At 38.4% G+C, this 14,368-nt stretch overlaps 1 protein-coding gene across 26 annotated transcripts in view; it reads left to right on the top strand.

Annotated features, from left to right (window-relative positions):
• Positions 1–14,368, top strand: part of LOC127483154 (translation initiation factor IF-2) — a 335,580-nt gene that overhangs the window by 107,595 nt on the left and 213,617 nt on the right. For 25 of the 26 annotated variants that reach the window (XR_011378297.1, XR_011378293.1, XR_011378295.1 and 22 more), the window contains exon 2: positions 13,056–13,175. The exons of the other annotated variant lie outside the window; for it this stretch is intronic. Coding sequence is in view for 3 of the 25 variants with exons in the window: in XM_051819498.2 (XP_051675458.2) it covers positions 13,056–13,175 (120 nt within the window). In the remaining 22 variants the exon portion in view is untranslated. The remainder of the gene's footprint in view (positions 1–13,055; positions 13,176–14,368) is intronic. 26 annotated transcript variants of the gene reach the window in all.

The following is a 14,368-nucleotide window of genomic DNA, read 5'->3' as shown; positions in this document are numbered from 1 at the left end:
CCTGGGAAAACAGTTGATGATGGCCCAAGTGCCTGAGTCCCTGTCAGCCACATATAGAATGAAATTAGACTATCTCACATCAGATTTTGAAAATCAACTCAAAATGGATCAGGATATAAGATATGAAATCTAAAACTGACAGAACAAAACAAAGAGGGAAAGCTTTATAACACTGGTCTAGGCAGTGATTTTTTGGATATGACCTCATTGTTCAAGGTGAAACTGCTGGGGCTAAGTGTTGTGGCACATCGAGTTAAGCTGCTGCCTACAGTGCTAGCATCTCATATGAGCACTGATGTTGAGTCCCAGCTACTCCATTTTTGATTCAGTTCCCTACTAATATGCCTAGGAAAGCACCTATTTAAAATCCTATTTATAGCTAAAATAATTATTAGCAATATCAGGACTATCCTCTTAGGTTAGGGCTTTCTTACTGCAAGAATTTTCTTCAAAATATTTATAAATTAATATAAATTTCTTTAGCAAAATATGTGACAAACTCTAAATAAAAATGTTCTTTGTTCATTAATTTTGCACTTGATAAGTTTTTTTTTATGTAAAAGGCACACACACACACACACACATACAGAGAATGAGAGAGAGAGAGAGAGAAAGAGAGAGAGAGAGAGAGAGAGAATCTCCTATCCACCATTACACTTCCCAAGTGCTTGCAACAGCTGGGGTTGGTTCAAGCTGAATCCAGAAGTCCTGGACTCAGGCCAGGTCTATCACATGGGTGGCAGGGACACAAGCACGTCAGCCATTAACAGCCTCTCAGTGTGACAATAGCAGGAGGCTGGAATTTAGAGTGGAGCCTGGACTTGAACCAAGGTACTCTGATATGGAATATGGGCATCACAAGCTGCATATGAAATGCTGTCTCAAAGCCTGCCCCCATTTTGCATGTGATAAATATTTATTGAACATTTTTCTAATAGGCATTGATCCCCATACATTGGTAAATGATGCAGATATGGCTTCTCCATGTAGGCATTTTATCACAATGGTAGAGAATGCTGTGTGACCGTTAGTGGTCTACCTTCATGGAATGGCTATTAAAACATCCCTAGAAATAGAATAGGCAAGAATATCTAGCTTAGTTCCATGAATTAGTGATATGGAATTGGCATTTCTAGGTTTCATCAAAATTCTATGCTAAGCTAAACATTATTGTTATCATCTAAGGTTTATTAATTTGTAATATTTTATTTGGATTTATAATGAAGAAAAGAATAGGTTATTGACAGCTATTTTCTTTTTTTATTTCTTTTTTTAAACTTATATTTAGTAAATATAAATTTCCAAGGTACAGCTTATGGATTACAATGTTCCCCCCCATAACTTCCCTCCCACTCGCAACCCTCCCATCTCCTGCTCCCTTTCCCATTCCATTCACATCAAGATTCATTTTCAATTATCTTTATATACAGAAGATAAATTTAGTATATATTAAGTAAAGATTTCAACAGTTTGCACCCACACAGAACATAAAGTGTAAAATACTGTTTCAGTACTAGTTATAGCATTAATTCAAATTGAACAACACATTAAGGACAGAGATCCTAAATGGGTAGTAAGTGCACAGTGACTCCTGTTGTTGACTTAACAAATTGACACTCTTGTTTATGCCGTCAGTAATCTCCCTAGGCTCTTGTCATGAGTTGCCAAGGCTATGGAAGCCTTTTGAGTTCGTGGACATCGATCTTATTTAGACAAGGTCATACTCAAAGTGGAACTCAAAGTGGAAGTTCACTCCTCCCTTCAGAGAAAGGTACCTCCTTCTTTGATGGCCAGTTCTTTCCACTGGGATCTCACTCGCAGAGATCTTTCATTTAGGGTTTTTTTTTTTTTTTTTTTTTTTTTGCCAGAGTGTCTTGGCTTTCCATGCCTAAAATACTCTCATGGGCTCTTCAGCCAGATGACAGCTATTTTCCAGATGCAGGCATAGCATAGCAGAAAGGCAGGCATGGTTCAGATCAAGAAATGTAATCTTTGATCATTTTTTAAAATATTAGTGTAACCATATATAATTCATTCAATCTCCCTATGGCATGAATTCAACATTTGTTAAATGAAAGGTTTAACCAAAGTTATTTGTCTTTAAAACCATTCTTTTTTATTTTAATTTTATCTGAAAGACAGGGGGATATGAGCGAGAGAGAGAGAGAGAGAGAGAGAGACAGATCTATCATCTCACTCACTCCTCAAATGCCCACAACGTGCAGAGCTGCACCAGGCCAAAGCCAGGAGCCCAAAGTCAGTCTGGGTCTCTCACATAACAAGTAATTCAGCGACCATCAGGAGCACATTAGCAGGAAGGTGACATTGGAATCGTGCATTCTAATATGGGATACAGGAGTCCCAAGCAGCATTTTAAGTGCTGTCTCAAATACCCACCCTCCAAACTTATTTAATGAAAATCATATCAACAAATGCTTATTTCTTATGCCGTGGCCTTGTGCAAAGTATTTTTCAATATTCAATGGGTTACAGTAATAGTTTTCAATTCTGTCAAAGAGATCAGAATTCAGAATATGAGACTTAAAAATGAGGCAGAAGTAGATTTCATAAAACAGGAAATACTTAATTGCCAATAAGTGGTTCATGAAATAGTATCACAGAAACCAAAATGGGAAAAAGATTGGTTCATGCCGTAAAGAGAAGGGGAAGATTTGTTAGAAAGGTCAGGGGATGGAGGAATGAATTTTTAAAGATGGGCATTTGAATCATTGGAGTACATGAAGAATGTCCAGATGGAAAGTGTGTATAAAGACAATTCAGGGTCTATAATTGTATAATTCTTTTATTTATTTATTTATTTATTTTTGACAGGCAGAGTGGACAGTGAGAGAGAGAGACAGAGAAAGGTCTTCCTTTGCCCTTGGTTCACCCTCCAATGGCCACCGGGGCCGGCGCGTTGCAGCCAGCACACCGCGCTGATCTGATGGCAGGAGCCAGGTACTTCTCCTGGTCTCCCATGGGGTGCAGAGCCCAAGCATTTGGGCCATCCTCCACTGCACTCCCTGGCCACAGCAGAGAGCTGGCCTGGAAGAGGGGCAACCGGTACAGAATCCGGCGCCCCAACCGGGACTAGAACCCGGTGTGCTGGTGCCGCAAGGCAGAGGATTAGCCTAGTGAGCCACGGTGCCGGCTCTATAATTGTATAATTCTTTCTAGGAACTGAAAAAAGATTTTCTAGCTGTAGACTAGAAAATGCTGCCTAAACAACAACTAGTCCCTCTCTATAAAGTTCTGTTTAGCAGGGGCCGGCGTTGTGGTGCAGTGGGTTAACGCCGTGGCCTGAAGTGCCGGCACCCCATATGGGCGCCAGTTCTAGTCCCGGCTGCTCCTCTTCCAATCCAGCTCTCTGCTGTGGCCTGGGAAGGCAGTGGAAGACGGCCTGAGTCCTTGGGCCCCTGCACCCATGTGGGAGACCTGGAAGAAGCTCCTGGCTCCTGGCTTCAGATTGGCGCAGCTCCGGCCGTTGCGGCCATCTGGGGAGTGAGCCATCGGATGGAAGACTTCTCTCTCTCTGCCTCTCCTCTCTTTGTGTAACTCTGACTTTCAAATAAATAAATAAATATTTTTTAAAAAAATTTCTGTTTAGCATGCCTTTAGGAATTTCCCTTAAATGGCTACCAAAAGGAGACATACACACACACGCACATGCACACACAAACATCCATTAAATGGGATTTTAATAGTCCCTATTAGAATTAACATATATAACATGTGTCAAAGGGAGCCTGGCATGCAAAGTATTTTATATAAGCATTTGTATATTCAAAATATATAAAATAAATGTTTAATGTATATGGTCATTGCTAGCACCCTTTATATATTATTATATATAGGTATTACATACAGCATGACAAAATATTTCTTCTGAAATACTGTTAAATTATGATACTGCCCTAATTATGTTTAAAATATTTTTCAGTCAGAATGGTCAGTATTGAAGACTACATATCAAGATTTATTGAGTGATAGAGACAAAGATGAAAATCAGAACCTTCAGGATGGTGCATTAGAAACAGAAACCATTAATATTGGCTCAAAATACTTTCATTATTGGCCCTGTAACCCACAATGTGCCTTTCATCTCAAAGTTCAGTATTTCTAAAAGTCAGTTCTGCAGCCATGGAGACTATTTAACAGGCAGGTCATCTCATGAGACATCATCAGCTGAGGAAATCTCTGGCTTTGTTTTAAAATTTCATTGGATTATTGGAACTTTGTCTCATTTTGCAGGTGTTTACCTCTCATTCTCATTGCCCGAGATTAAATGAAACAATAGACTTTTAAAGTGGTGCTTCTTTTGTTTTTTTCAATCAGGCCTGTATTTAATGTATAAAGCGAAAGAATATTAAGCACGCATTGTGTATGCGTTTCTCTACTACTGTATGAAGCAAGGCATTCATATTTTATTTATAATTTGTCACAATGAAAGTATTGATTCAAAATACAAATATTGCTCCAGAGCCACTGTTCATAAATGATATCTGATTTCATATGACATTTTGATTCTATGAAAGAGGGCTGGCACATTTTAGATATGTTCTCTTTTTTTCCTTCTTCTTTCTTTTTTAATCCTGATGCCTATGCAACAACATGCTTCATTTCTTGGTGAAATTTAGTTATTATTTACACACTTTTTGACTGTCTGGTCTTCCTTTGGTGGGCAATATTATTTTAGAAAATACTTCATTTATTTCTTTTTTATCCCCAGATCCTGTATATGTACAATAATACCATACCTAATTGAAAATCCTGTAACCGACTGATATGTTGCTTTCCTGTTCCTTTTATTATGCAGTAAGCATCAGTGTAGAATTTCCCCATCATCATTTTTGAAAGTTAAATTAATAACAGCAGAGTGAAGTACCCTGTGTTAATGATCTATAATTAATGAAAATACCAAAAAGATTTCTTTCTATGCTCAAGAGACAATTTACATGTCAGAGATGTGTCAAAATCTATCCTTCCAAATACCTAGGATATATTTGTTCAATGTTATAGGATGAAATCACACAATTAGCTTGATTTTTTCATCTCATTATTTTTAGGTATGCAAGGAGTACTTTGGCAATTACAAAAAAAAATCTATCTTCCAGTAGTAGCCAAGGAGGAATCTCCCGATCTTTCTATTTAGAACATTTTTAGAAATTTTTAAATAAAATAAATTAAAAGAACAATTGGACTCCAAACTCTTAAGTTACTCAGAGTATATTTACACAAAATTCTACAATTTTATGGTTAAATTTATTGTTTTTAGAAAATAGTATTTTCCCCTGGTTTACTGTCGCTCCCCGTCTTCGTGGAGGAACGACACAGGACCCTGCGCTGTTCTTCTGTCTGCTCGGCCCTCCCCGGATTTGCTGCTGGTCCTTCCCGGGTTGGCTGCTGGTCCTTCCACCTCCGTGGAAGGGCGGTTCCCCCTGCCACATTCCCCACTTCCGCGGGGGAGCGGCACACCGCCGGCCGGCTCTTTCGGGGGCTGCACAGGTGTTCCCCTTAGATGTTCCTGGTGCATGCCGTCTCTCTCCTCCTTTATAGTCCTCCTCCGCCAATCCTAACTCGGCTGCCCACACGCCAAGTACGCTGCTCTCCTCCAATCAGGAGCAGGTCCTGCAGCTTGTCAAGTTAGTGAGAGGCAGCTGGGTAGAAGCTGTTGCCTCCTCTCCCAGCGCCATATTGTGGGAGAGCAGATGCATAGAATAAGTCTTAATTCCAGTAACTCAGTCCAGTCCGGGTTGCTCCCAACAGTTTACCATTACCAACCATCCAAAGTTCTCTTCAAAAAAAAGACCACTACCTTAATCTGACTTACAGATTGGATAGAATGAGGTATAGTAACTAGCACAAATTCAAGAATTATTATTCAGAGAAAAAAAATCACTATTTATAAAATTCATCCAGATCAGTAGTTTTAATGAAATCTATGGAGTCTTGTTCATTTAAGCCATCTCCTACCATTCCACATATTGAGAGCTACTTTAAATAATACTGATCTAGACTAGAAAATCCATTCTTTTTCCTCTTCCCACTTTATATACAAACTTATAACTCTAGACATTAAAAACTTGGAATACATATTGAAAACTAGTTATGCTGAAGACATTGAATTGCTGTAGGTATTCTTAAATCTCTAGACTACATTTTGGGATTAAGATCTTAAATAATGGGTGCACCATTCATATATACGAGAGGGTATTCAAAACGTTTGTGAAAAATGTGTATTATGAAGAAACTCTGCATGGATTTAAACAAAAATTTTGTACCAAAGTAAACTTATTTTTAACTTCATTTTTCCACACACACTTTTAAAATTCCCTTCATACAAATCTAAAAGTAACTTTATGACTTTTTTTTTTTTTTTTGACAGGCAGAGTGGACAGTGAGAAAGAGAGAGAGAGAGAGAAATGTCTTCCTTTTGCCATTGGTTCACCCTCCAATGGCCGCCACAGCCGGTACGCTGCAGCCAGCACACCGTGCTGATCCGATGGCAGGAGCCAGGTGCTTCTCCTGGTCTCCCATGGGGTGCAGGGCCCAAGCACTTGGGCCATCCTCGACTGCACTCCCTGGCCACAGCAAAGAGCTGGCCTGGAAGAGGGGCAACCGGGACAGAATCCGGCATCCCGACCGGGACTAGAACCCGGTGTGCGGGCACCGCACGGCGGAGGATTAGCCTAGTGAGCCGAGGCGGCGGCTGACCTTTTTTTCTATATTGATAAACCCTACTACTGTCCAATTTGAATTGTGTAATTCACATAACTACTCTAACTTCCCTTCAAATAATTAATCTAATACCAATCATATGAAAGTGATGTGGCTATGAACTTGTTCCTTAGAATCTCCTCAGTGATAAGAGGCATGAATATCCCACATATAAATACTCTAAGAATAAGATTTCTTGGCAAAATCCCATGCTTCCTGCTGCTTTTCACTGCACAGATCATTCCCTGGCATAATGGTTCCTTCATTTCAGCTATGCTGCTCATAATATTTTTGTTATCAGACATCACAGTTCTTTGGTTGGAAGCTGATGAAGCTTGGTGTGTGGAACTATATGCATTTGTACTAAATGAACTCTGACCACACGCTGCACCACACATTCCTCCATTCATCAAACATGTAGTGAAGTCCTCCGGTTTGTCAGTTGGCTTTGTGGGGTAGCGGCTTATGTCCCTGTCTGTATTGCTGGCATCCCATATTGGAGTGCAGTTTGCATTCCTAGCTTCATGGTTTCCAATCCAGGACCCTGTTAATGTGATTGGAAAAGCAGCAGAAGATGGTTTGAGTGCTTGGGCTCCTGCCATTCACATAGGAGACCTGGATGAAGTTCCTGGCCCCTGGCTTCAGCCTGTCATTGTAGCCATTTAGGGAGTGAACTTGCAGATGGAAGGTTCCCCTCCCCTCTCCCCCTCAACTTTCAAATAATATATCTGGTATATCTAGGGCTAATTTCGTAGCTCAGGCTCAGCAGGTTAAACCTCAGTGTACAATGTTGGCATCCTATAGCAGAGTACTGGTTTGAGTCTCAACTGCTTCTCTTTGACTCAGCTTCCTTGCCTAGGAAGGCAGTCAATGATGGCCCAAGTATTTGAGTCCCTGCCACCCACATGGGAGACCCAGATGAAGTTCTCAGCTCCTGGCTTTCAACTAGCCAAGCCTTGGCTCTTAGGACATGTGGAGAGTGAATCAGTGAATGGAAGATCTTATTCTCTGTCTTCTCTCTCTCTCCTTCTCTGTCATGCCTTCTCTTTTGGCATACCAAATTTTGAATAAATAAATCAATTTAAAGAAAGAAAAGTGATCTAACTCTGGTACATTGTAACAGTCATGAAAGGACCAGGCACTCTGTAAATATTTATTTAATAAATAAACATATTATAAGACTTCTGGGACTCTGCCTAATGTGGATGAACATAAATTAAAAAATCAATTTAATTTTGCAGTGAATGTGATAAAAATGTTGTTGTTGGCAATATGGTATAGGTCAAGAATATCCAAGAAAATTCTCTTAAAAGAGTTACAGAACAAAATACACTGAATAAAAGGACAGGTAGGTGAAAGATACACATTTCAATCTTAACAGTATAATAATCATTACTTATCAGATTTAAAGAAAGAACATTATTTCATTAAAAATAGCAATAAAATGTAGTCAATAAAATGCAGTCAAGACACAATCTTAAAAGAAATATCAAAAGTCACATTAAGTAAATTCTAAAACTTTACTGAAAAAAACAAGAGAAATTCTCATGTGTAGAGACATAAAATTTTCCTCACCAGAATATTTTAAAGATGTCAGTTATTCCCAAATTAACTTACATACTTATTATAAGTCTATGTAAAAATAAAAGTAGCTTCATTTTAGGACTTTGAAATAAAGAAATGAAAATTTATTTGGAATAATCTACCCCCACACACATACCCACAAAACCCAGAGGAATCAAATGTCATTCTTTTTTTTTAAGAGAGGAAAAACAGGTTGCAGTCTCACACTAATATCACATATATTTAAAAATATTTATAAAACTAGAAACACATCATTCATTAGTATAAGAATTGATAGAAAAACTAATGAGTTTGTGTTGTATGTATATGTCCTTATGTAGTACACCTTTTCTTTACTGTGTGTGTGTGTGGCTGGCTCTTCTCTTAAACCTTCTCATTGCTTTGTGAGTGAACTAAAACCAAAGTGAATAGAAAAGTTAAATATTCAAACACTCTCAAATCTTCAAGAAGACAATTTAGATATTAATACAATAGAAGAGTACCTAGGGATGTATGCTACAGGAGTAAATACAAATGAACAGAGTGATAATATTTAAAAGTAGAAAATATATAACTTCTTGGATAAGAAAAGCATCATAAAGGTAAATGAGAAACTAGAAAAATACAATTAATTGTAGATAAAAAGTTAATATGCTTATGATACGAAGACCTTTAAAGATCAATGAAAAGAAATTTTAGTTACCAACAGAAAAACTGGCAATGATGTAAGCGAGTCATACAATAAAATACACAAATGGTCATAATTTTATATATAATTCAAATTCACTATTCATAGAGTATTTGAATTAATAGTACGTTGTAATAATGTAAAAAATGCAGAAATACCAGTGTTGCTGAGGATGTGATTAGACAGTCTTATACTCTCATGATCAGTCTATTGGAAATATTATGTTCTGGAAAATCAATTTCTAAGAAAACAAACTTACATTTATTTCCATTTATGTTTGCTTGATTTAATGGGAAAACTATAAACAACCTAAATGTCCAGTATATCACCTTTTTGCATCTATAATACGAAATACCATATCACTAGTAAAAAATTAGCTTTTAGGAATGGGAATTAATTATTTTCTTCTGATACAGAGGTAATATTATTGTGGAAAATCAGAAAATACTGAAAAATCTAACATAAAGATCACGTATAATTCATTCATAGAGAGAAAACTCTTTTTAAAAAATATTTATTTATTTGGAATGCAGTTACAGAGAGAGAGGGGGAGAGACAGAGAGAGATCTTCCATCCAGTGGCTCACTTCCTGAATGGCCGCAAAAGCCAGAACTGGGCAAGACCAAAGGCAGGAGCCAAGAGCTTCTTCCAAGTCTCCCACATGGGTACAGGGGCCAAAGCACTTGGGCCATCCTCCACTGCTTTCTTAGGTGCATTAGCAGGGAGCTGAATCAGAAGTAGAACAGCCAGGACTTGAACCAGTGCCTGTATGGGATGCTAGCTCTTCAGACGATGGCTTAACTCTCTGTGCTACAATACTGGCCATGAGAGAAAGTATCTTATATGTGATTTTTCCCTTATTTTTAAAGTTAAGATTTAAGTATATATTTATTTTTATTGCATTTCTATATTATTTTATCTTAGAGATTGTGTGTGTGTGTGTGTGTGAGAGAGAGAGAGAGAGAGAGAGTGTGTGTGTGAGAGAGAGAGAGAGAGAGAGAGAGAGATACAGAGGAAGAATTCCTTGAAAATCATATTTGAATTAAAGTGGACCTTACTGATAACTGACAATCTTTGGATTTACTATAGTTTTTTTTTTTTTTTGAATAGTGATTGAATTACAAATATCTATGTGTGGCAGATTTTTTGCAAAGATAGCCATTAAAAGTTCTTCAATCCCTGTACATATATGCCCTTCCTTCCATCAAGACATGAAGGCTCTTTTTCTGTGCCCTCAAACTTGAGCTAATCCTGTGACTTACTTTAACTTTAGACTGTGTTGAAGTGAGGCTGAATGACTCTTAGTCTGGATCTTAAAAGACTTTTTAAATTCCTTTGTCATGCTCTTGGAAGTCAGCTGTCATGTAAAGAATGTCCAGGGCTGGCACTTGGCACAGTGGGTAAAGCTACCACTTGCAGTGCCAGCATCCCATATGGGAGCTGGTTCATGTTTCAGATGCTCCACTTCTGATTCAGCTCCCTGTTAATGGCTGTGAAAGCAGCAGAAGATGGTCCAAATCCTTGGGCTCATGAACCCAAGTGGGCGAACTGGCTGAAGCTCCTGGCTTGTGGCTTTGGCCTGGGCTAGCTGTCCAGCCTTGGGTGCTGAGGCCATTTGGGGAATGAACCAGAGGATGGAAGAGATCTCTCTCTCTCCCCACCCCTCCCCCTGTAATTCTGCCTTTCAAATAAATCTTTAAAAAATGATTTCTGTAACTTCTAGAAAAAAGTTCACTCGGAAGAAAGGAAATTTTAAAGTGAAGGAAAGAAGCACAATCAATCCTGAGTTATTGTGGCCATCCCAGCTGAGTTCAGAATTTTTGAGTGAAGATATTTTGGATCCTGCATCCTGATTCAAGCTACTCCAGTTAAAATTCACCTAGGGCAGAAGCTAGTTCCCCCTAGTGAAACCTATATATACAGCAGGATTATTTGCTATTTCTTGTTGTTTGGTTTGTTACACAGCACAGGCATAACTCAGGCATTTCAGGTTTGGTTCCACACCACTACAGTAAAGTGACTATTTCAATAAGAAAAGTCATATAAACACTTTGGCTTCCCACTGTACATAAAAGAACTGCTAGTAATGTTCACATTGTTATACAGTCTATTATGTGTACAAGAACATTATATCTGATAAAAAAACACCGAATGTATATATACCTTAGTTAAAAAAAAAGTGGTTACTAAAAACTGCTAATGATAATCCGAGCTTCCAATCTTCTTGGAGCCAGGAGCTCCATCCTAGTCTCCCACATGGGTGGCAAAAGCCCCAGCATGTGGGCCATCTTCTACTGCCTTCTTCCCAGGCTCTTTGACAGGAAGTGGGATTGGAAGTGGACAAGCCAGGACATGAATAGGCACTCTGATATGGGATGCCAGCACTGCAATTGGTGTCTTAACCTGCACCACAAGGTGAGCCCCAAGTACTTATAATATTTTAGGTATCACTTAAACATTTTATTTAATATTAAAAAACAAGAATCACTTTTTTTGCAGTAACATGGATCTTTTATGCTATGTTCAACTACATATCTCTCACTAAACTTGTGTACCTGGAAATTTTCACAAAACCCCACCCAGTAAAAGCTGCAATGTTTCTAGATGGGTGTGCACAAAACATCAAGTTGAACTTGTCTAAGATTTTTCTGAGCATATGGCAAAGAGGTGGGAGCGGATGCTTTTTCATTTACTTACATTCACTGGATTTGCATGGGCTGATATATTTCTGGAACTTTAATATTACTCAAAATAAAGTAGACAAAACAGCACAAGAAATTTGATTATTTCTGACTGGTGGTTGATCCCCAGTGTTGATGGAAATCTGGCAAATACAACATAGCAACACAGCCTCATGCTTTGGATTCTTAAATTTTAATCATTTCATAACTCAAAGACTGATGTTCCAATTTCAATTCTGTTGCTGACTGGCTATTAATACTACACTGTCCTCATTTTCTCACATGTAAAATGGGGTTATAGTGCTCATGTTTTCTTTCTTTCTTCCTCTTCCACACCAATTCTTGTTTCCAAATTTATTAAGCTAGAGAATAACAATATATATTATATGTCCAAAAGTAATGAAAATATTTAACTAAGAAAATCACAAACCAGGGACCATATTGAAAAGAAAAAAGTAAAACTAGGAGTAGTAAATTGCTTGCCAAGAGATACTGTATTGGATAAGCCATGATTTTGAGTCTGTTTTCTAGCCAGCAACAAAGGAAAGAAGATGGGTTACACAGAGGATCAGTAAGATACAACTGGCCATATCAATAGCTATGAAACCAAAGAAAACATTATGAACTAAAGCATTTAGATACTGTAAAAATCAGGAAAAATAAGTATTTTTCAGTCTTTCACGGAAGAAAAAAGAGGGATCAGAAACATAAACAAAGACCAAATACTATTGGCAAAAAAGTTAAACAATAGTTCTAAAAATTAACATATAAAATTAAGTAAAGACCCTGATTGATGAATAAAATAGTGTATTACACATTTAAAGAAAGAACTTCTAAAGGAAATATTAATGCAAAGAAATTATCCAGGAAGTAGCAAAGAGAGCAAGGAGATGAAAATATGAGAGGACAGAGAGAAGACTTCTCAGATGCACAATGATAGTTCCAAAATTTCAAAATAGAAGAGATGGCAAAAAGAAATGTGTGTAGACGTAACTGCTATTTCAGATAACATGAAAGTGCCAATACTTAATTTAGGATGCTCAGTGAATCCTAAGAAGCTAAATAAAAACAAATACTCCTAAACAAAGTAGAATTAATACATTAAAGAGAAAGACAACATATTTAAATCATCATGGAGTAATAACAGGTTAATTTCAAAGGAAGGTCAATTAGATTGACAGCTGATTTCTCAACAGCAGCAACCATAACTATAAAACAATAGATTGATACATTCAAAATGCAGAGAAGCAGCAACTGTTTCCATAAAAATTACAAATAAAGCAGAATTTTCCTTCAAAAAAATGAAGGGCAGGCATTCAGTTCAGGAATTAATTCCACCTGATGGGAACACTGCATCCTAGTTCCTGGTGCCGGGCTTTGAATCCCACCTCTACTTTCCATTTCAGATTCCTGCTAAGGCAGCAAGTGATGGCTCAAGTGCTTGGACCCCGCAAGCCAACAGCGAGATCCAAACTGAGTTCCAGGCTCCTGTTTTCAGCCTGTTCTTGCCTGTTGTCGAAATTTGTGTGAGTAAATCAGCAGACAGGATATTACTCTCTCTCGCTCGCTCGTCTCCCTGTGTGTGTGTGTGTGTGTGTGTGTGTATACATGTGTGTTTGTTTTGTCTCTGTGCCTTTCCAATAGCTAAAATAAAGAAATTTTAATAGGCATTTCACATAAGAAAAACAGTAAAAGTTACTGGTTGTGGGGCTGGCGCTGTGGCACAGCGGATTAACGCTCTGGCCTGAAGTGCTGGCATCCCATGTGGGTGCCAGTTTGAGACCTGGCTGCTCTACTTCTGATCCAGCTCTCTGCTATGGCCTGTGAAGGCAGTGAAAGATGACCCAAGTCCTTGGGCCCCTGTACCCATGTGGGAGACCTGGAAAAGGCTCCTGGCTCCTGGCTTCAGATCTGTGCAGCTCCGGCCACTGCGGCCAACTGGGGAGTGAACCATCGTATAGAAGCCTTCTCTCTCTCTCTCTCTCTCTCTCTGCTTCTCCTCTCTCTTTGTAACTCTGACTTTCAAATAAATAAATAAATCTTTAAAAAAAAGTTACTGGTTGTTAATATGTAGCCCTGCCTATTTTAGGATTTGTCTTTTTTTTAAACACGTAGTTTTTTGCTTTGTTTTGTTTTGTTTAAAGATTGATTTGTGTTTATTTGAAAGGCAGAGTTACAGTTGGGAAAGACAGATCTTTCATCCATTGGTTCATTCCCCAAATGGCCACAACAGGCACAGTGGGGCCAGGCCAAAGAGAAGCCAGGAGCTTCTTCCAGGTCTCCTATGTGGGTGTATGGGCTCAAGCACTTGGCCCATGTTTCACTACTTTCCCAGGTGCATCAGCAGGGAACTGGATTGGAAGTGGGCAGTCGGGACATGAGTAGGCATCTGTATGGGGATGCTGGTGTCATAAGCAATGGGTTTACCTGCCACGCCACACAATGGCCCTGAGAAATTAATTTTTGAAATTAAATTAAGTACTCAGGGTCCAGTGGCTTGGAACCTGTGCTTGTGATGTGGATGCAGAAACTCTCTCACAATCTGAATCCTTTTCAAACACTTCATCCTCTGAGGTGGAATAGGAAGGAAGAAAAACCCAAATGGAGTTTTCATATACAATTGCCCATAGTTACTACACTGATGTTTATTTGTTGAAACTGCTTTTCCATCATTAAAAAATCCACCATGAGACATATTATTCCTCCCTTTTTTACTTGT

Source organism: Oryctolagus cuniculus, chromosome 8, assembly GCF_964237555.1.
Source record: "Oryctolagus cuniculus chromosome 8, mOryCun1.1, whole genome shotgun sequence".
Lineage (NCBI taxonomy): Eukaryota > Metazoa > Chordata > Mammalia > Lagomorpha > Leporidae > Oryctolagus > Oryctolagus cuniculus.
This window is presented reverse-complemented; position numbering and strand designations above follow the sequence as displayed.